This window comes from Myotis davidii, unplaced genomic scaffold, assembly GCF_000327345.1.
Source record: "Myotis davidii unplaced genomic scaffold, ASM32734v1 scaffold247, whole genome shotgun sequence".
NCBI classification, from domain to species: Eukaryota; Metazoa; Chordata; class Mammalia; order Chiroptera; family Vespertilionidae; genus Myotis; species Myotis davidii.
In genome coordinates, this window is record NW_006299593.1 from 4,171 (window position 1) to 25,470 (window position 21,300).

At 41.1% G+C, this 21,300-nt stretch overlaps 1 protein-coding gene across 2 annotated transcripts; it reads left to right on the forward strand.

Annotated features, from left to right (window-relative positions):
* The first annotated feature begins 327 nt into the window (after positions 1 to 327).
* On the forward strand, positions 328 to 20,161 carry DUSP11 (dual specificity phosphatase 11). 2 transcript variants are annotated; one of them, XM_006775264.2, is made up of 9 exons: positions 328 to 576; positions 2,189 to 2,263; positions 5,598 to 5,729; positions 10,252 to 10,375; positions 12,706 to 12,766; positions 14,400 to 14,446; positions 14,702 to 14,777; positions 15,554 to 15,736; positions 18,386 to 20,161. In XM_006775264.2, the coding sequence occupies exons 1-9, from the start codon at positions 484 to 486 to the stop codon at positions 18,582 to 18,584; spliced, it is 990 nt and encodes a 329-aa protein (XP_006775327.2). In that variant the 5' UTR covers positions 328 to 483; the 3' UTR covers positions 18,585 to 20,161. The 2 variants fall into 2 exon arrangements, with proteins under 2 accessions (XP_006775327.2, XP_015426994.1); XM_015571508.1 differs by lacking the exon at positions 5,598 to 5,729.
* The last annotated feature ends 1,139 nt before the right edge of the window (positions 20,162 to 21,300 follow it).

Consider the following 21,300-nt stretch of genomic DNA (forward strand, 5'->3'; position numbering starts at 1 on the left):
TAGAGGTGTCCATATTTGAACTAATAAATATTTATATACACTAGACTAGACAATAAGTGTGAATGTGAGCGCTTGGAAAACGTGTGGAAGGACCGCGCTGGGAACTGGGCGGGGGCGACTTAACTTTTCACTCCATGAGCTGCAGCACTGAACTCTGCAGAGTCTGTACATGAACTCATGGGCCTGTGCTACCGGCCGCCGGCTGAGGAGGGCGCCACAGCCCCTACTAGAGTCCTGTTTACTGGCCCCGCCTCTCATTCAGCCTGGCGTGACGTCATCGCCACGGGCGGCGACGCGTGCGCGTTATCCAGGAGCCTGGTGGGAGGCGCGTGCGCGTTAGGCAGGAGCCTGGTGGGAGGTGTGTGCGCAGTGTCTGTGTAGGAGCTTCCGGTGGAGGACCTTGTTTTGGCTCCACGGAGTTGGGCTGGCGATGTGGGCGCTCTCGGCGTGGGGCGGGCGGTCTCTCGGGGTCCACATGAGCCAATGGCATCGTGCCCACAGCCGCTGGGGCCGGGGACGCGCCTCCTCTGGACGTTCGTCTGCCAAGAAGAAGGGCGGGAAGCACATCCCCTAAAGGTAAGGTGGCTTGGCCCCTGGGCGTGGCTCTTCCAGCCCCCAGCCCCCGGCCTGGGCTTCGTCTCTTGGGTCTCTGCCATCAGCCTGGCCGCGCGCTCTGCGGGTCCGCCCTTTGCCGGAGGCCCTGATCCTGTCGCTGCCCCGCCCCCAGGAGCTGCAGGGGACTGTCTGCGTTTCTGAATTTTCCATCCTTGAGAAAGCCAGGTCCTGCCAAGAGAGGGGTGGTGGTGAGATCATCTGTAATACGCTCAATAAAAATAAATTAACAATATAAAAGCTGGGAACATCAATGATGAGAAGAATCATTGGTGGCCCCTTGCATGCCCCTCATTGGGGATCAAGCCGCCAACCTGGGCATGTGCCCTAAAATTATAAGGAAAAAATATAGAAAAGTGAGGCCCTGCCCATTGCCCTTCAGGTAAAATGCAGAAGGACTGCTTTTTAAGATGGGACTGTCAGTTTTGGGGCTACTCATTAATTACCAAAATAGAGTCCCCCTTAATTCCAGGAGTTGTGGTATTTTGACACAGAAAATGTATTAACTATGAGGTTTGAGTTTAAAGCCTCCAGTACCGTTGAACTTTTAACCGAAAAAGTTGGTTTGTATTGATTCCAGGAATGACAAGGGGCATTTTGTTGCTTCCTAATAGGCTTATTTTTCTATAGATTCAAATGGTTAATGTTGAGCCTTTGCTTATTTTAAGTATAGGGAACCCTTATTCATTGACACCTTCCTTTCCTCAACCACATACCCCATTAAGTCCCCTTCACTTTATCTCCTGAAAATATTTGAATATTCCAATGTCTCTCCCTCAGCACCCTCATACAGAACTTGCCTGTTGGGTCCTCGATTGCAGTTAAGTCCTCAGTATTAGATGTATATTCATCTACTCTTGTTTCCTTCCAGTCCATTCTTCACATAGCAAGTCTTTTTAATAGGCAAATTGGAACATTGCTTATAAACGTCACTCACTCAAAAGCATTGTTTCAAGAAAAAACTAACTCTTTACCTCGGCCTTTAAGACGCTGTACTCTCTAGATTAACCTGCTTCTCCAGCCCCAACGTGCCCTCACTTCAGTGCTTCAGACTGACCGAATGAACCTTGGTTCATGCTAACTCATCCGACAGAAGTCAGCTCAAATGTTACTTCTCACTGTGACTCCTAGCATTATTAAGCACAGCTCAGTGTCACCGTTCTATGGGGTTTTTTACCATATGAATTCGAAGTCCCCTGCCAATCCATTATGATGACTTCAGTTGTGTGAGGACGAAAAATGAACTGTGAAGTGAAAGAATTGAGTTTCAACTATTTCCGTTAACATCTATGTATTTATGCCACCTTAGTAATCAGGACCAGGCGAGGTTTGATCGTGGATATAGAAGTTCTGGCCATCTCTGGTGTCAGGCATTCCTCCTTTGTTGAGACCTTTGCACTGTTTGTTGCCTTGTACGTGTTTTCAAGATGGGGAAACAGGAAGAGGGGAAGGACAGATAACTCGGTGTGGGTGACTAAGTGGAGCAGCAGAGCAAAGAGAAGAGGGGACTGAGGAGTCCTCAGTGTGTGCTGGGAGAAAGGCTAAGAGAATTTGGCTAACACAAATGTATTAACAGGTGGCAAGAATATCTCCCTGTTGGATGGAGGATGCCTGGGACTCTTTCATTGCTTTTAAAGTTCCTTTGAAAAAGGTAAGCAAAAATTAACCAGTTACCTGCCACGCGTCCAAAACAGAAACCATCTCCACACGCCACGATATTTTGAATTTAATTTAAAAAATCAGTTTGCAATGAATATTATAAAAATAAATATATTACTCACAGTTCGGGTGTTCTTGAATATTTTAAGCTGAAAATTCTCATGAAAAATGATTTTAAAGTTGGTCAGGGCTGCCACTAGGGAAAACTTTTTTTTTTAATAGGCATGTGTGGCGTGTGGGGAAGGTCTGCCACTTGTGTCTACAGCTGCTTATGGCGCACAATTAATTAATTCAATATTCATTTAGAAATTTGAATTCACCATATAGAACAGTGATTCTCCATTCTGTCACACTCCATTTTCTCTTTTTATAGCACAAACTTTGTATTTTGCCTTTTACTATCCTGAAAGGAAATTCATAGAGAAACACAACCCACTTCCATACTTAATTTTTAAAAAAATCAGTGTAATGCTGTAACTATAATACAAGGAAGAAATAAAAGAATTTATAATTAATGTATATTTATATTTCAGTATATAAATATTTAGGTGTAACTATATTAGAAATAGAGAAACAGTCAGTTACTTGCTCCATGAATGCAGAAATTGCAAATGCAGAGTGGGTTAGGTGGGTCACATTGCCTTAGTCATAGTAGTTTCCATGACAATGAACAGCTCTTTGTACATTTCCAAATAAAACCAAGTTCATCCTTCACTTGGTTAATAAGGTGATTATTATCCTGAAAAATTCAGTGTACCTTAAAACCCTTTGTGTTTGTAAAATAAAGTTCATTTCTAAGGCTTCAGTAATTATGAAGTTTTTTCACTTATATGAATGTTGAGTAGGGAATTCAAGAGACATTCAGGTATGAGCCATAGTTGTAGGACTGTTCTCTGAGTTTGACAAAATGTCTAGCTCCATGACCCCACCCACTACATACCAGTAAGACCCTTTGCGCCTATCATTACAACCAAAAAAAAATGCCCTGGGTCAGCAAAATTAGGATTTCAGCATGGAAATTTTGAAAATTGTTTGGGTTTTTTGTTTGTTTGTTTTTTTCCATTGAGGAGAGAGAGGGAAAGGGAGAAACATTAATGTGAGAGAGAACATGGAACAGTTTCCTTCCTTTAGGTGTATGGGATGACGCTCCAACCAACTGAGCCACACCAGCCAAGGCTGAAAATTGTGTTTTTGTTTGACCTAACAAAGGAATAGATGGGGAAAGCATTTGACCAATATAAAAATGGTGAGAAGAGATTCCATGTCTCATTAAACTGCCCATCATAGCATGGATTAGCATCAGAAAAAGTCCACTTTATTTTCCTTTTCTTTTTTAAAGTCTACTTTAAATGTATTGGGAATTTATTTAATTTGTAACTCATATGATGTCATTATAAAAAGCCTCTTCTAGCTCTGTGTACTTCAGTGATTTCATTCAGTGTTGGGATTAAGACACCACAAAGCTGTGTAACCAATCCCAGGGCAGGCTAACCTCTTCATGCAGTAGGATGGCGAGATGCATGACCCCTGGGTAGAAGTCAAATGGGACATTGGTTTCCAGTGTGTCTTATGGAATTCACCTAAGGAAAAGTCACCTCCATACTTGGTAATCACTTGTTAAGCATACTGGAATATAAAATGGAATATGTTAAGTGTCCAGTGCCATGGCCAGAAATAGCTAGGAATTCAGAAGAGGGGGAAATGATAACAGGGTTAATCAAGGAAGACTTCCTAAGGGGTTGTGACTTAGTTATCAAAAACTAGTTATTGTTCAGATACCTGGAGATGATAATTGATCCATCAGCTCCGAATCTTCAAGAAACTGTCTGGAGAAATTGTATGCCTTGTTGTAATTAATTTAGTCTTGAAAACTTTTATAATATTATGTGGAAGACTTGACATCATAAATCAGTTAAATCTTCCTACATTCATTCATAAACTTAACATCATCTCAAATGGTCTGATTCTGAAACTCATACAGAAAAATACACTTAAATGCCAGAAGATTCCAAAAAAGAATAACGGTGGGAGGGGATCTTTTCACCCTACTAGTAATTAAGTAGAGGAGATTTTTAGGTTAATGCAACTATTCTGTGTGACACTGTAAGGGTAAATACATGTCCTTATAAATTGCTCAAACCCAGCTCTGGCTGAGTGGCTCGGTTGGTTGGAGTATTGTCCAGTACACCAAAAGGTTGCGGGTCCAATTCCTGGTCAGGACACATACCTAGGTTGCAGATTTGATCCTTGGTTGGGGGCACATACAGAAGGCAACTGATCCATGTTTCTCTAACATCAACCTTTTTCTCTCTTCTTCCCTTTTCCCCCCTTCTCTCTAAAAATATATTGGGGTGAGTATTTTTTAAAAAATTGGTTAAAACCCATAGAATTACAATGCAAAGAGTGACTCAATGGAAAATATACACATTAATTGGTAATGATGTGTCTGTATTGATTCATTGACTCTAACAAATATACTACACTGATATGGAATGTTGATGTTTGGGAAGGCTGTGTGGGGTGAAGGAGAGAGTGTTTTAAGAGAGAACTCTACTTTCTGCTCAGTTTTACTCCACCGAAGCGTGCTAGTGTATTTTTTTAAAACACACACACACGCGCGCACGCACACTCACACACACACACACACACCTTTATTGTTGTCACTTGAATAACCAATAAGATCTGTGGAACAGAAGACACAAATAAGCCAAATACATAAAGACCATTTATCAATTAAAGTCTTTTTTCGCATATATACACATTTAAGAACTATTATAAGTGCCTCTTTTTTTTTAATATATTTTATTGATTTTTTACAGAGAGGAAGTAAGAGAGAGAGATAGAAACATCAATGAGAGAGAAACATCGATCAGCTGCCTCCTGCACATCTCCCACTGGGGATGTGCCTGCAACCCAGGTACATGCCCCTGACCGGAATCGAACCCGGGACCCTTCAGTCCGCAGGCCGACGCTCTATCCACTGAGGCAAACCGGTTTCGGCATAAGTGCCTCTTTATAGGCACTTCACTTAGAACTGAGATACATGGGACAAAATTGATGTGGTCCCTGCCTTCTGGGAGTTCTATGGTCTGGTTAGGAGACCAACATGAAACAAACACAGAAGTAAATATATAGATACCAGCTTATTTTCTTACCTCTAGACTGTCTGGAAGAAAGGATTGTAATACTGCTTGTAAATTGCAGAAACCTGGAAACTCTCCTTTGAATCTTATTGTATATCAGCAGCACAGGGCTTGAATAAATGGGTAATATAATAACGAATTTTAAACACCCTTTGCTGTTTGTTATTTTATTCTCTCTAACAGAGTTTTGAAGAGAAACTTGCTCCAGAAGAACGCTTTTCCCCCTTGGACCTTTTTAACAAAATCCAAGAACAAAATGAAGAACTTGGACTGATTATTGATTTAACATATACTCAGCGCTATTATAAACCAGAGGTAAATTGAAAAGAACCTTCTTTTCTGATACTATAATAGTTCGTAGTAATTAGTAGTTATCGCCTTATGCCAAGGTGAATCCATGCCTTCTTTCATGGGTAGTAATTGAAAAAGGGAACCAACTGGTTTCCTTAATTAAACATTTCTAATTGCGGTCTCAAAATGAGATGAATTAAACTAATATTTGGCAGTAGGTTTTGTATGTGATTAAGAAGTTCTATAAGCGCCCATGTTCTCTATTTTGAAAAGGAAGTAAACTTTTCGAAGAACAGTAGAAGCCTAAAAGAAAAGAAAGGAACGTTCACTCTGTCTTTAGCCTTTATTTTAAGCAGTTGCCTGAGCATGTGTAAGCATCACAGTAAAAGACAAGTTGTTCTCAAGATTGTGTACTTTCCTTCCTACAATCTTTTGATGTAATACAGAAACTCAGATATTCTGTTGGTCCATTTGGCATATCAGTGAGAAAGACTTATGCTCCTTTTGACCAATTCCATGGCCTTGGGAAGCAATAACACCTAATGCTTGTGTAGCAATTAGCCATTGGAAAAGTACTTCCACATACCTTAACCCATAGTTAATCCACACAACAATCCTCAGCTAATGAGGTAGTAGAAGTACTGATATTTCCTATTGAGAACTGACTCTTCACTAAGCTCAGAAGGTAAGTGATTACAATTACGAATTTTACAGATATTGAAACAGGCTCAGAAAAAAAAGAAAAATGAACTCAAATTATTCCTTTTTCTTACTAATGCGTAAATAATATTTTAACCATTCACAAGTGTACAAATTCAGTAGCATTAAGTACATTCACAATGTGTATAATCATCACCACTGTCAATAACCAAAACTTTCATCCTCCTCAACAAAAGCACTTGTTACTAGAGAACCATACTTCCAGGTCACTCCTGGGAGTGAGGTTCTTGTGATAGCTTCAGAAAATGAATTTTCTCTAAGATCTGCATGGGAGGATGGGATGTGGAAGAAGGCATTTGCATGAGGTTACATTTCTTGGGTTCCAAAGTCTCTGCCCCCTTAAGCCAGCCCTGGAAAGGGTGCAGCTGGGTTCCAGCAGAGCCAAAAACAAGAGCAGTGTCTAGAGTTTTCATTCCATGTTGCAGCCAGATGTGGCTCAGCATTCAAGTTAATTCAAGTCCATTAGTCCATGTGTGTGGAGCAGGAGCTCCCTGCAGCAGGAGTCCCAAGAGGACCTGCATGTGAGAGAGAGAGCACACGCTTCCTTTGGAAGTTTAAATATTTAGGTATTTTGTGCTTGCAAGTGGCCACACCCATCCTGGCCATTAATTTGTTCCCAGGTATGACTGGCAGACAGGCACCTTCCCACGCCATTCAGACCTTACTAAGCTTGCATCTAAACTGCTCTGTCCAGTCCCTCTCCCCATCGATCATCAGGGAGCAGACTTGGAGAATGTTAAATGTAGCTTTATGGCAAAGCTGTGCAAATGGCATGCCTATATCTAGTCTTCCCTTTCCTCCTTTCTGTTAAATACTAACCAGGCTTTTACAATGACATCACACTGAACCATTAAACAATAACTGCCTCATTTCCCCTCTCCTCAGTCCTTAGTAACCTCTTCTATTTTCTGTCTCTTTGAATTCGCCTATTCTAGGTATTTCATATAAGTGTTCATACATTTGTCTTTCTGTGTCTGGATTACTTCACTAAACAATGTTTTCAAGGTTCATCCATGATATAACATGTAACAAAATGGCATTCATTTTTGATGGTGGAATAATCCATGTGTGTATATACCATATTTTGTTTATCTGTTCTTCTGTGATGGACCCTTGGATTGTTTCCACCTTTGGCTATTGTGAATCATGCTTCTATGAACATGGTGTACAAGTATTTGTTCAAATCCCTGCTGCCAATTCTTCTAGATGGATAGATAGGAGTGGAATTAGTAGTCTGTTTATCCTTTGACAATCTGCCAGACTGTTTTCCACAGTGTCTTCTTGTTTTTAAATAATTATCATAAATTTTAAACATACATAGTAGTAGACATAATACTGTGGGTGTTCGTTCTCTACTGATAAACTCATCCAGCTTTCATATTTGTCAGCGGATACTGTGTTTCATCTGTACTTCTACCTGTTTTTCTCCATTCCATATTATTTTGAAGTAGATCCCAGATATCATAGTGTTTTACCTTGTACATTTTTGGTATGTATATTTAAAATATAAGAATTTATTCCTTATTATCATTCTATAATATTAAATATCCAATCTGCATACAGATTTGCAGTTATCTTCTCAATCTCATTAAAAAATTGTTTTTAAGAATTTGAGTTGGATCCAAATAAGGTCCACACTTTATGTTCAATTTTTACATCTCTGCAATCTTATTTAATCTCTAGGTTCTCCCTCCATGTCTCTCACTTTCCTTTATTTCCCTCCTTGAATTTTACTTTTTGGAGAAACTCGTAGTTTGTCTCACAGGATTTTAATGATTCTGTCCCTAGGTATTGTTAAAATATTCTCCAGTGCTTTTTTTTTTTTTTTAAATATATTTTATTGATTTCTTACAGAGAGGAAGGGAGAGGGATAGAGAGTTAGAAACATCGATGAGAAACATCGATCAGCTGCCTCTTGCACACCCCCTACTGGGGATGTGCCCGCAACCCAGGTACATGCCCTTGACCGGAATCGAACCCGGGACCCTTCAGTCCACAGGCCGACACTCTATCCACTGAGCCAAACCGGTTAGGGCTCCAGTGCTTTTATTTTAAACTCGAGGCCCGGTGCACAAAATTCACGCACTCAGGAGGGTCCCTCAGCCCAGCCTGCACCATCTCGCAGTCTGGGAGCCCTCGGAGGATGTCCAACTGACAGCTTAGGCCCACTCCCTGTGCAATTGGACATGCTTAGCACTGCTACAGAGGCAGGAGAGGCTCCTGCCACTGCCACTGCACTTGCCAGCCATAAGCCCAGCTTCTGGCTGAGTGGGATTCTCCCTGTGGTAGCACACTGACCACCAGGGGGCAGCTCCTGGTGTTGAGCATCTGCCCCCTGGTGGTCAATGCATGTCATAGCGATCGGTCATTCTGCCGTTCAGTTCATTTGCATATTAGCCTTTTATTATATAGGAGGATTAGTAGTTGGACCTGGAGGCTTAATCGGATTCAGGCTTGGTTTTTTGTTTTTGCTTTTATTCTTTGTAAGAGAATTTCATAGGTGATGATGTGTTCTTCTGTAGAGCCATATAAGTGATGGCCTCTTTCTGTAATAGTAGCAGTCACTGATGATTGATACCTACATCCAGTAATTCATTTGGGGCTTCAAAAATGGTGAATTCTCTTGTTCTTTTTTCACTTATTAGCTGGGTATGTTTCTGTCAAAAGCAGCTTTCCGTCATCAGCAATTTGGTTGCTCAGTTGTAGAGCCACGATTCTTTCCTTCTTTAACAGTTTTTAAAATAATGAGTTGATTTGGTAATATCCTCCAGTGATGACTAGTTAGATTTATTTTATTTGTTTGTTTGTTTTGTTTCATTAGGGACTTCATTGCAATTATTCTTATTGAGGCACAAATCAAGGTCCTGACTTTGGCAGTTGGAGCTTCTCAATGTGGCCCCTGACATGTCATGATACCATGACATCAGTTGTTCCTTTACTTTTCAGTTGGTCACAGTTAGGATATGTGTTTGTATGGTTTTGTTATTGGCTTTTTTTAAATGTTTTTATTGATTTTGGAGAGAGAGAGAGAGAAACATAGATTGGCTACCTCCTACACCCCTCCTACTGGGCATTGAGCCCAAAGCCCAGACAAGTGCCCTGCCCAGGAGACCCCTTGGTGCACAGGATGGTGCTCAACCAACTGAGCCACACTGGCCAGAAATGTATGGTATTTCTTTTAAAAAATAGTTTTTATTGATTTTAGAGAGAAGAGGGAGGGAGAGAGAAAAATATTGATGTGAGAGAGAAACATCTTAGATTGGCTCCCTCGTGCATGTCCCCTACCAGGGATCAAGCCCGCAACCCCAGCATGTGACCTGACCAGGAATCGAAATGGTGACCTTTATGTAAAATACATCACAGGCTCATACTGATATTTTTCTTTTAAGTTCAGAAGTACAGAATTTTCATTTAACTTTCTCTGGGTTTTAATCAGTATCACTTTCTCCTACCCAGTTCTCAACAGTGTCTGAAATTACCTCAATCTAACAATTTAATTTCAAGTATTCTGATTCTTTTATACTTAAATCACAGTTGCTTTATGATCCTTGAAATGTAAAATATTAGGTAGAATTATTTATATAACTTTTAGTTACATATGCATTCATTCACATGAATTTTGCTTTCAGTGTTGTATACCTATTGATTAATGAAAATCTAGTGATACTTTTTGGTTTAAGCAGCTTTGGAAAAAATGGTTCTTTTATCAGAATTACTGACATACTGTTTATTATAATCTCTTGATTTATATTTTGGTTCTTCTAATTACTTTTTAATTCTTTCCCTGCAAATAAAATAATATACATTTTAATGGTTTGCCTTATAGGACTTACCAGAAACTATTCCTTACTTAAAAATTTATACGATTGGTCATCAGGTGCCTGATGATGACACTGTTTTAAAATTCAAGTGTGCTGTTAATGAGTTTTTGAAAGAAAATAAAGATAATGGTGAGTTGTGTTTTGTTTTGTTTTTTCCTTACCTAACTTTGGTATTCATTTTTAATTAGGTTGGGCATTTAAAATATTTTTAACAATTCCTATATTAGGCCTATTGTATTTGATAATGTGGACCTACCAGGTGGTAGTAATAGGATAAGATGTTTGTTCTTTTAATTTTTTTTTGTAAGAATAATGGAAATCTTTGTTTTTCTTTCCTTTATTGTTTTTTAGAAGAAAAGAAGGGAGAGAGATAGAAACATTGATGAGAGAGAAACATTATTGATGAGCTGCCTCCTGCATGCCCCCTACTGGGGATTGAGCCTGAATCCCGGGCATGTGCCCTGACTAGAAATCAAATGATAGTGACCTCTTGGTTACTGAGTCAATGCTTAATCACTGAGCAACACCAGCTGGGCAAGATGTTTATTCTTTCATGGTTAAAAATAAACAATTTAGTTTGGAAAGTGGTTTTAGTGAGAAATGAACTGAACCAACTTATCTTTATTTTTTTAGATATTTGAATGGGAAATATATAATAAAATTAAAATGTTCTTTTGTGTTATTTATTAAGAGGTGAGTGGTGGGTGGAAGAAAACATTAGAATCTTGCCATATTAGAATGGGTAAAAGAGAAAATAAAAGGTAAAGGTTTAGAGTGAGACAGACCCCAAGTAGCAAAATAAAATGTAATGGACTAGTGCAGTGGTCGGCAAACTGCGGCTCACAAGCCACATGCAGCTTTTTGGCCCCTTGAGTGTGGCTCTTCCACAAAATACCGATTTCTGCACATGGGCCACGAAGTTTCAATCACACTGTACGTGCGCATCCGCACGTGGTTTTTGTGGAAGAGCCACACTCAAGGGGCCAAAGAGCCTCATGTGGCTCGCGGGCCACAGGTTGCCGACCACTGGACTAGTGGAATTGCATCCTTATCATTTGTATTTAAAATATTTCTGCTGTTTTTCCAGTTTGGGCACAAGTAAGGAAGGTCATGGTCACCTCGTATTGTTAGTTTTCAGATGGAAAGAACTTAAAAAGGCTGGTTTTCTTGTTTTCCTGTGTTTGAAAGCAGATCTCAGTAGCTTTTGAATTTTAAAGAATCAGTTTACTTCTGATGGCATGTAGCTATCAGAAGGAACATGGTGTTTGCCACATTTTAAGACCGGGGAATCTTTTTTCCTTTGGAAAGCCACACATCCACAGGACAAAGTTTTCACTTTGTCGGCTTTCTAAATTTAACATAGGGAGTGTACACTTTATGAAGTAAGTCTGACGTATTTTAAATGTATATTTATATATATAAACAGGGAGTAGGGGAGGAAGAATAGAGATAGATATGGGAAAGTAGGGGGTAAGAGGAAAGAGATAGATGGGATCAGTGGGTTTGAAGATACATTTTCGCTTAATGTAGGCACTAGTTCTTAAATATCTTAAGCCCTGTCACAGATCTCTGTGCTTTAAATCTTGAGAGGCTGGGCTTTGCCTGTGATAACCACAGCATCTACAGAGGAGGCAAATGATCTTATTTGTATAAACTGTAGTCACAGAAACATCACCTCTTAAATGTTAGGGTGGCACTGCTGGTCTGCTCACTGCTTCCAGGCTTGTGTGCGTGGAACTGGTATGCAGTGTTCCATCTGTTTCCGTGAGGGCTAGAAGGTCCATATGAGTGTGTGAGACCGTGTTTGTAAGTCTTGGTGCACATGTTACACCACGTGTAGTGTGCTGCATAGACTGACCCCATGTTGGTCTGCTTGCATTGTGCTGACTTCACTGTGTCTTGCAGTGCTCCCTGCCTAGTGGTCTCAGAACCTGGCATACAATCCATTCTTCTACCCCTGCTCTAAGCCCCTCCCACAGATACCAGACTCACTGATGGAGAGGTGCACCCTATACAGTCCACTCCCTAGACCTGGTAGACTCAGAAAACCAGTTGATTCAGTTAACACTTGAAAGCCTATTGGGTTTATTGTTAGGGTATTGGTATTTAGAGGTGAATAGCAGTTTTTGTTTTTTGCCAACTCTCCTTTTCTATAATTAAATCAGTTAAGACAAAAGAATTTTGTCTCAGCGGAGTTTTACTGTAAGTATCTAACCAGGCCTTCCACGGTCTATGCTACTACATCTAATTGGGGACTGTGAAAAATTTCCTAGGACAATGAATTTTGACTTTATAGTAGATCATTCTTTATAATATGTTCCTAAACCACGATTCTCTTCAGTCATTTATTTTCAGGTAGTGGTACTGCTGTGTAACTAATAAACGTTACTCTTCACAAAATTGTATAACTTGTTTCTAGGACATTTCATTTATTTAACGCTACATTCCCTGGTTTATAGATAGACTTATTGGTGTCCACTGTACCCATGGTTTAAACAGGACTGGCTACCTCATCTGCAGGTGAGTTGCCAACCCCAAGTGGCAGATGGTGTCCTAATTGTTTTATTTAAATAATATACATTATTTGCAAAAATGCAATCAGTATAGAAATGTATGATGTAGAAAGCAATCTTGTCCCCCACCCAGAGATTACCACCAGTAATAATTTAGTACATATTTTTTCAGATTTTAAAAATGCATATCTAAACATATACATGTAATTTAATGGTATCGTATTTAGACATTCTGTTTTATAATTTAATATATGGTGGACATATTCCTGTGCAAGTATTTGGAGACCTCATTTTTTTTTTTAAGGCTGTACTGTTCCTTTGCTTACTGATGAACATAAGAACAGAAGATTTTCATATTATAAAACATTAAAATAATGAACATTCTTCTATGAGCATCTTTGAATATATATGTTGTCTCATTTCACTCAGAATGGAATTTCTGAATCAAAAAGTTTATTATGCTATTTTGTCGATGTTGCTACAGTATATTGATTTGTGTTTGTTCATTCAGAAAATATTTATTGAGCATCTGTTATATGTAAGCATTGTGCTGGGTGCTATAGAAAAGACTTGTGAGACTTTGTGAGCAAAGAGACTTGACCTGCCCTTTGTGGATCCAGAGGGAGATCCACAGTCTAGAGGGGGAATATCTATTCAAGAATCACACATATGCATATAGAATTACAACTTTGGCAAGTGCCAAGAAGGAGAGGGGCATGGATATTAAGAGAGCATATTAATGGGAGAATTTGACCCATCATGGAGGTTAAAGAAGGTTTTATTGGGAGGTTTGATCTGATATATGAAGGAATAGTAGGTATTATCTTAATAAGATAGGGACACTGGGGAGAGAATTCTAGGCATGAGGAAAAGTAAAGACCTGTAACAGGAAAGCAAGCATATGCTGTGTTAGAGGAACTGGCCAGGGAAACTGGGCCATGGAGGCAGTATGGCATTACAATAGACTAGAAGAATAGGTAGGACCTAGGTTGTGCAGGCCTATGTTTAAGAGTTTAGACTTTATCTTAAAAGAAATAGAAAATCATTGAACTCTCTTCTTTGAAGGTGTTAGTGTAGAACATAATCAATTTGCCTTTTCAGCCTATTTTGATACTGAGTGGAGAATACACTACGGGGGCACAAGCATGGAAGCAAGTAGACACATTAGGAGGCTTTTGTAGAAATTGAGGCCTAATGGTGGCTTCACCCAGGGTGTGGTGGTCCTTTTGGTGGACAGATGTGAACATATTCTAGAGAAATGCTGTTAATAAATTGTTAGGATTGGTGGTGGGTTGAAAATGAGGACAGGGAAGAAATGGCTGGCAGTGATGGCAACTTCTAAGTTTCTGGCCCATACAATTGATTAAATAATATTTTTTAGATAATACTTTTTAGATATGATGTTAATTTTTCCCCCCAATTTGTCTTTTGCTGTTTGTTAATTGGCTCATTCCTGCATCCTTGGAATAAAGCCTTTTGTGACCATAGTATATCATTCTTTAATAATTATTGGATTAGATGTGCTGATATTTTCTTAGGATTTTTATATCTATTTTTGTAAGTGAAAATGGACCTTTTCTGGAAAAACTTGATTTTTAAATTTTTATATATAAATGACTCAAATTATATTGTTTTGTTAGATATTTGATTGATGTAGAAGGCATGAGGCCAGATGATGCAATTGAATGTAAGTATGAAGGTTATCATTGTTTTCCTCTTTTAATAAAAGTTGGAGGTGGGAATGTAGATGAGTTTCTCAAATTGTGGAAAAAGAAAGGTTAGTAATTCATTTGTTTTGACATAAGATAATCTTTTGCCAAAAGTTGATGCAGGGATGTATTTGGAAGTAATGAGGTGTAACAGCCTGAATACTTAGTCAGTGGATTTCAGCTCTGATTTGCTTTTTGTACAATTAATTTCTAACAGTTCTTCCACTCTCCAGTATTCAATAGATGCCGGGGGCATTGCATAGAAAGACAAAACTACATTGAAGACCTTCAGAATGGTTCCATCAGAAGGTGAGTTGCATTTTACATGTGAGTTTAGGGAGATTTGTTTTTATGTCATTAAATTGCACATGCCCATTTTTCTTGTAGCTTGTTTACTTGATCAGGGAAACCCAAATAAATAGGGATTGGGAGAGGATGGGATGGTTACTTTCATGGGCCGAAATATCCTATATAATAAAAACCTAATATGCAAATTGTCCCCTCGGGCGGTCGTTCAACTGGGAGTTCGGCTGCTCGCTATGATGTGTGCTGACCACAGGGGGTGGTGTGGAACATGGCAGGTGTCGGCAACACAGTGCTGGCAGTGAGCGGCAGTGGAGGCACTGCCGGCCCCGATGGGCTCCAACGAGAGCAGGACTGCGGAGGGATGGTGGAGCAGGTGAGCGGGCAGCACCAGGCCAGGGTGGGTGTGAGCAGGGGCCCAGTCGCCCCTCTGATCACCCTGCAGACAGTGACCAGCGGCGGGGAGGGAGGGGCTGTCACCTGGCTCTCAGGCGCTGAGGGAGCCGGGCAGGGGGCCTGGCCCCGATCGATCACCTTGCAGGCAGGATGGTGGAGTGTGTGAGGGGGCAGTGCCAGGCAGGGCTATGAGGCTGGTGGCACAAGCTGGGGCTGCAAGACTGGGGGCACAAGCTCTGGGCCAGTCTCCACACCCAAGGGACCCCACCCATGCACGAATTCATGCACCTGGCCTCTAGTAGACACGATATTGGCTACTAAATTTGGAAGGTAGTACTATTGTATGTGAAAAAAACATTCTCGCCGAAACCGGTTTGGCTCTTAAGGGATCGGAATTCCCGTATATCCAGATCGAGTGGTTTTGAATACTCACCATATATGATGGAACCAGCCCACACCACTACTAATGCTGTTCACCAAGGACCTAGGAATAAAGCACATCGGACCCAAGGTTACCCAACACCTCGCCATTTCCACACCCAGACCCAAGATTTACAGCAGTCAGTAAGGTATTTTTGCTTTCCCTTTTTCTAGAATTGAAATAGAAATGAATAGTATTGCCCTAGCCAGTTTGGCTCAGTGGATAGAGAATCAACCTGTGGACTAAAGGGTCCCAGGTTTGATTCCAGTCAAGGGCACATGCCCAGGTTTCGGGCTCGTTCCCCAGTGGAGAGCGTGCAGGAGGCAGCCAGTCAGTGATTCTTTCTCATCATTGGTGTTTCTCTCTCTCTCTCCCTCTTCCTTCCTCAAAGATTTTAAAAAAAGAAAATGAAGGGGAAGTTTGAAATATTTCCATAGAGAGTGGGAGTAAGACTACCCAGACAACAGAAGGATGTCCCCTGTGGTCCTGGCTGGAGTCCACGAGTTCAGCCTGTGTGTATAGTTGGGTTTTCTCTCACTGGTGCCCAACAGACTAGCTATCAGGCACAGAGGCAGGTTCTGCAAGGTTGGCGTTTTGCGGGGCACGTGTGATGACAGAGCCATAGAGGGCCAGGCTGGCGTGGCTCAGAGATGATGACTCAGCTGGTGGGGTGTCTGAAGGGTGAGAGGAGGAATCGTTGTAGGTGGCGTTGAGAAGCCCAAGGTGTATCGATTGAAGTAGGTGAAGTGAGGTATTTGGGGCTGAAAAGGTAAAGAACAAGACACTGAGGTGTGTAGTGGACAGTGAAGCAACCGGGAGTGGTGACAGACTGGGAAAGAAGGAGATGGGAGATGAAAAGCCCCAGTTCGCCGTGAACGATGGGAAATCTTGAAGAGGCCGACAAGTAACAGGCGGTGAAGGGAAGACAGTGAAGCCGGGGGTGGGCCTCGCAGGAAACGGGATTCTACTCAAGGACGGGAACAAGGCCCCAAGGCACCGTTGCTGGAGGAAGATGCTGCCCAGCTAACCTTTGATCTCAGGTACATCCCCAGTGGAGGAGTGAGAAGCAACGTTCCGAAGGGCACAGTGTCTGCTGGGGAGGCCAGGGTGCACTTGGGCGAGGAGACCTCAGGGAACACTCTATGATGTTGAAAATGGGGTCGATTTAGAAAACAGGGGCTCCCGAGGGCACGATGGACGGATTTGGGAAAGATCTAATAAAAGAGAAACATGCAAATTGACTGTACCTCTGCTACACTCACAAGCCACACCCACAAAGCCAATCAGGAGTAAGTATGCAAACAAACCCAACCAAGATGGCGGCGGCCATGGAGCTGGTGCGAGCAGGAGGCTTGGGTTACCCCTGGCAATGGAGGAAGCCAAGCTTCCCACCTGTCCTAGCCAGGTGTGGGCTCTGCTCAAGGCTACGAAGTTCAATTATAGAAGATAAATAAATCCCAGATACCTGCTTCCATCCCCTGTGGCCTCCGCTCAAGGAAGTGCTGGGAGCCTGGGTTGCCAGGGGCCATGGCCAGCATGTAAACAGCCTTCAGCCCCTCAACCCAGGCCAGCCACACCCTCATGGGGTGAGGGTCCCTCCTGGGGGGCTTGACTAGCTTGCAAACAGCCATCAGCCTCTCACTCAGGCTGGCCAGGCACCCCAGCAGGGACCCCCACCGGGACGGGGGTGTGACCAGATCATGCACTGGTGGGGTCCCTCCCTCTCCCCCATCCTCTCCCCTTCTCCCTTTCCCTCTCCATCTCTAAAAATCTACTTTAAAAACACAACACATTTAAAATGTTGCTTGTGTTGCCAATGGCACTGAAAATTGGTACGGTCCTTTTGAACCATAACTTAATAGCTGTAAAAAATGCTCATACCTGGTAATTCCACATTGAGACTAAGGAACTACTTCAAAATATGGAAGAAGTTACGTTTATTTAATCATTCAGCACATTTCTCAAACCTCCCTACTACATATCAGGTACATCTTGGTACTCAGGATACAGTAGTATATGTTTTGAGATTTTAAACCCAGAGCTATTTAATGGTGAAAAAGTAGGTAACATCTTACATTTCTAACAGTGAAGAATAGCTGGGTAAATTATGTCCATACTGTGACATTTTATAAAGCCATGAGGAGTGTTAGCTCACTTATGCTAAGTAAAGATAATAGGTTATGATTTAACAGTAAAAAAAAAAATTCTAGGGGAAAAAGATCAAAAAGGAATTATTAATCTAACTAGGTTAGGTAGGATTGAGAGTTAGGGGGCAGAGAGCATTATTTTTCTTTTCTCAGATTTCAAATTTCTTTTGTATGATTATATTCGATTTACTGATCTTTTGAGACAGATTTAAATCTTAATTTTCTAAATTTGTTGCATGTACCATAGTTAGAGTTTCTATGCTTTATAATTAATTAATATATCTATTTCTTTATAAAGTGAAAGCAGCTTTATGTTTTCAGAAGTAAATAGCTTGTTCTGTCTCGTGCCAACCTGCCAGTCTTGGAAAGAAAGTATCTGATTAGAACAGTCGGGCACTTACCTCTGTAGTAAAAGGTGGAAAGGCTCCTGGGACTCTGTTGTGCGCAGAGATCCTATGGTAGGTAATTTAACTGCATTGCTTTTAATGTACCTTCTAAATAACTCAAAGATGGATTTCCTAACTAAAAATCCAAAGATTAAGCAGTTCATTTGCTAAGGTCACACATGTAGAAAAGAGTAGATCGATGCATTATTTTACAAAGCTCATTATATAGTTTATTAAAACTAATAATAGTTTGTTTTGTTTAAGAAAATTTTCACAGAATCAGGATGTTTACCAGAGAGGCCAAAACCCTCCTCCGCCTGGTCCCCCCGGAGAGGACTATTCACAAGGAAGGTATTTTTGGAATGTACAGCCAAATGCCAGTCCAGTAGTCCAGAATCAAAGGTGGTATCCTGGCAGTTACTATGGACTACCCTACCCAGCCTATTATGGATGGACCCAATGACACAAACCTGTCCTGGCAATCTATCGGGAGACAGCAGGACTGAAGATAGTTGGAGTGACTTTTTATACAATCAGGTCAAATGAGGTTTATAATCTATTTTTTTCTACCTTAAGTTCAAACCTAAGGCAAAATTATATTAATATTTAACTCTTTGCCATTAAATTTGCAGTATTTGAAATACTGAAGGAAATAATCTGTTGTTCCAGTCTTAATATTTTCAAAAGTAACGTATTTTAGAACTGATAAAGTAATAAAGAACATCCATTGTACATAATTTTTACAGATTCTATCTTTTCTATTCTATATTTTCTAAAATTGACTAAATTTGTGTTATGAATGTGTGTATACAAAAATTTCTAGTCATTTTCTATTATTGACCAATCATTAACTGTATTTTTGTTTTTGTCCTAACCCCTAACTGTTCAAGATTTCTATTACCATCTACCTAAGGAGACAATCTCTTTGAAACCTAATCACCATTGGTAATTAGTGGTGGTATTTTTGTGATTAGGGATTTCCTTCTTGGGTAATCTCTTCTGGGATTTGACCAACTTCCTTTCACTGAATTGTCAGGTATGCCATCTAACACAGGAGTGGATAAACATTTAGGGACTGATTGTCAGTTGGACAAGAGACTGATAAACCAGAATGCTGGGTAATTTACCAACATTTGTAATTGTTACCAACTGGGTAGAACTACTCAGGAAACTTGAAAGCTTTTGTAGACTATAAAGGTTGCTCAGTGAACAGAAGAGTAAACAACACAAAGCCTGGGATATCTGGGAAGACTTGCATGGCTCCTTGCATTTTTGCTTCTCTGTTGAATGTAACTTGCTGGGACCTCTCTGCACTTGCCGCTCACAGTGCAATAGTGCCTCGACCTTGATGCTTTCTAAGTGTTCTCTTATGCTGCTCTACCTCTAGACCACACAGGTGGATCACGTGGGAGATGTTCATTATTTTTGGTTGCAGAGAAAACCAAAAACCTTTGTTTGCCTAAGAAGATGTCTCAGGATCATGACAACAGATGCCTCGGTAGATAGTTGATAAAACTTGAGCCACTTGGCTTCCTTTTCTTAAAGCCTCTTTGAAAACGTGTATCAGAATGGCTTATGCTGCACGTGAGAGTTATTTTATCTGCTCTCCTTTATATGTGAGCAATGTATTGAACCTGACAATGAAATTAGCTCAGCCAAGTTGCTACCCTTCATTTAAGTCACGGCTCCAAAGTTTCTCTTTGCCTGCCACATTTAACAGATGCAAGAGTTGTGGCTGCTAAAAGGCTGGTCCTGGGGGTTTGTTCCCAGGATACATCACGAAGAGCCCACTTGGAAAGCAATTGGAGCAAGAAAGCTGGTGAGGCAAAAAAGAACAAGTCGGGGCAGGTATGGGGATCTAGCTGGTCTAACAGGTCTAAGCAGTTCTTTGGCAAGCAGTTTCTCAGGGGGACATTGCCCGCAGAAGTGCCATCATATAAACACTGCCACCTTCAAAATGCTTTCTTTACCGTATTGTCCCTCTGTCCTTTTCCCCTTTCATTTTAGTTGTTGGCATGGCTTGTTAAAATCTAGACTACATTTGTTATCTTGTGTCTCACTTATTCTTCAACACACTGTATGCCTGGCTTCTGCTTGCACCCACCATTGAACATTTTCTGGCTCAAGGAATCAGCAACTCCCTTTTTAAAAGGTCTTCAGTGTTCTATTGAAACTTAACATTTATTTATTTTTATTTTTTTTAAATATATTTTATTGATTTTTTGCAGAGAGGAAGGGAGAGGGACAAAGAGTTAGAAACATCGATGAGAGAGATCGATCAGCTGCCTCCTGCACCCCCCCCCACTGGGGATGTGCCCGCAACCAAGGTACATGCCCTTGACCGGAATTGAACCTGGGACCCTTGAGTCCACAGGCCAACACTCTATCCACTGAGCCAAACCGGTTTGGCTTAAAATTTATTTTTATTAAAAACACATATAAGTAGTTTAAAATTCAAATAGTTCTACCAAGTTTACCATGAAGAATAGTCCCAGCCACCACCCCTGCTTACCCGATGATAACTCCCCAAAGGCAGTCTCTAAGTAATTTTTACATTATCTTCCAGCATTTGCTTCCTTATCTATATATATAAAAGGCTAATATGCTAAGTGTCCCTCTGCCCAAACGACCAGTCGCTATGACGCGCGCTGTACACAGGAGCTGCCATGATGCGCACTGGCCATATACAGAGAAACAGCAGCATGGACCTGGCACTGACAAAGCAACACTCGGCTTCTCCCAAGTGGTACACAGGCCCCGCCATCACCCCGGAGCGACAGCCCACCAAATTGCAGCTGATACTGCCAAGATTCCATGGAGCAAAATGCAGCCCACAGCCCAGCCCAGCCTGGAAACGGTGGCTGTGGGCACTGAGTAATGACGTCCTGGAGCAGCTCCCAGCTTCCTCTCCCAAGCCATGGGCCATCTATATATATAAAAGGCTAATATGCTAAGTACCTGTAAGTGTCCGTCCAGGAAATGACGTCAGGTAGCAACGCCCAGCTTCCTCTCCCTAGTAACAACTTGCCTCCTTGCAGTTTCTTCAGCCCAGGAACATGACTTGCTTTATAGCCAGGTGGCCAGTCAGTGTATGCTTAATTTCTAGTTGGTCCTTCTTCATATCCTTGAGGGTCTCACTAGATTTATCGAGGATATCACTAAATTTATCGGTGGTCCAG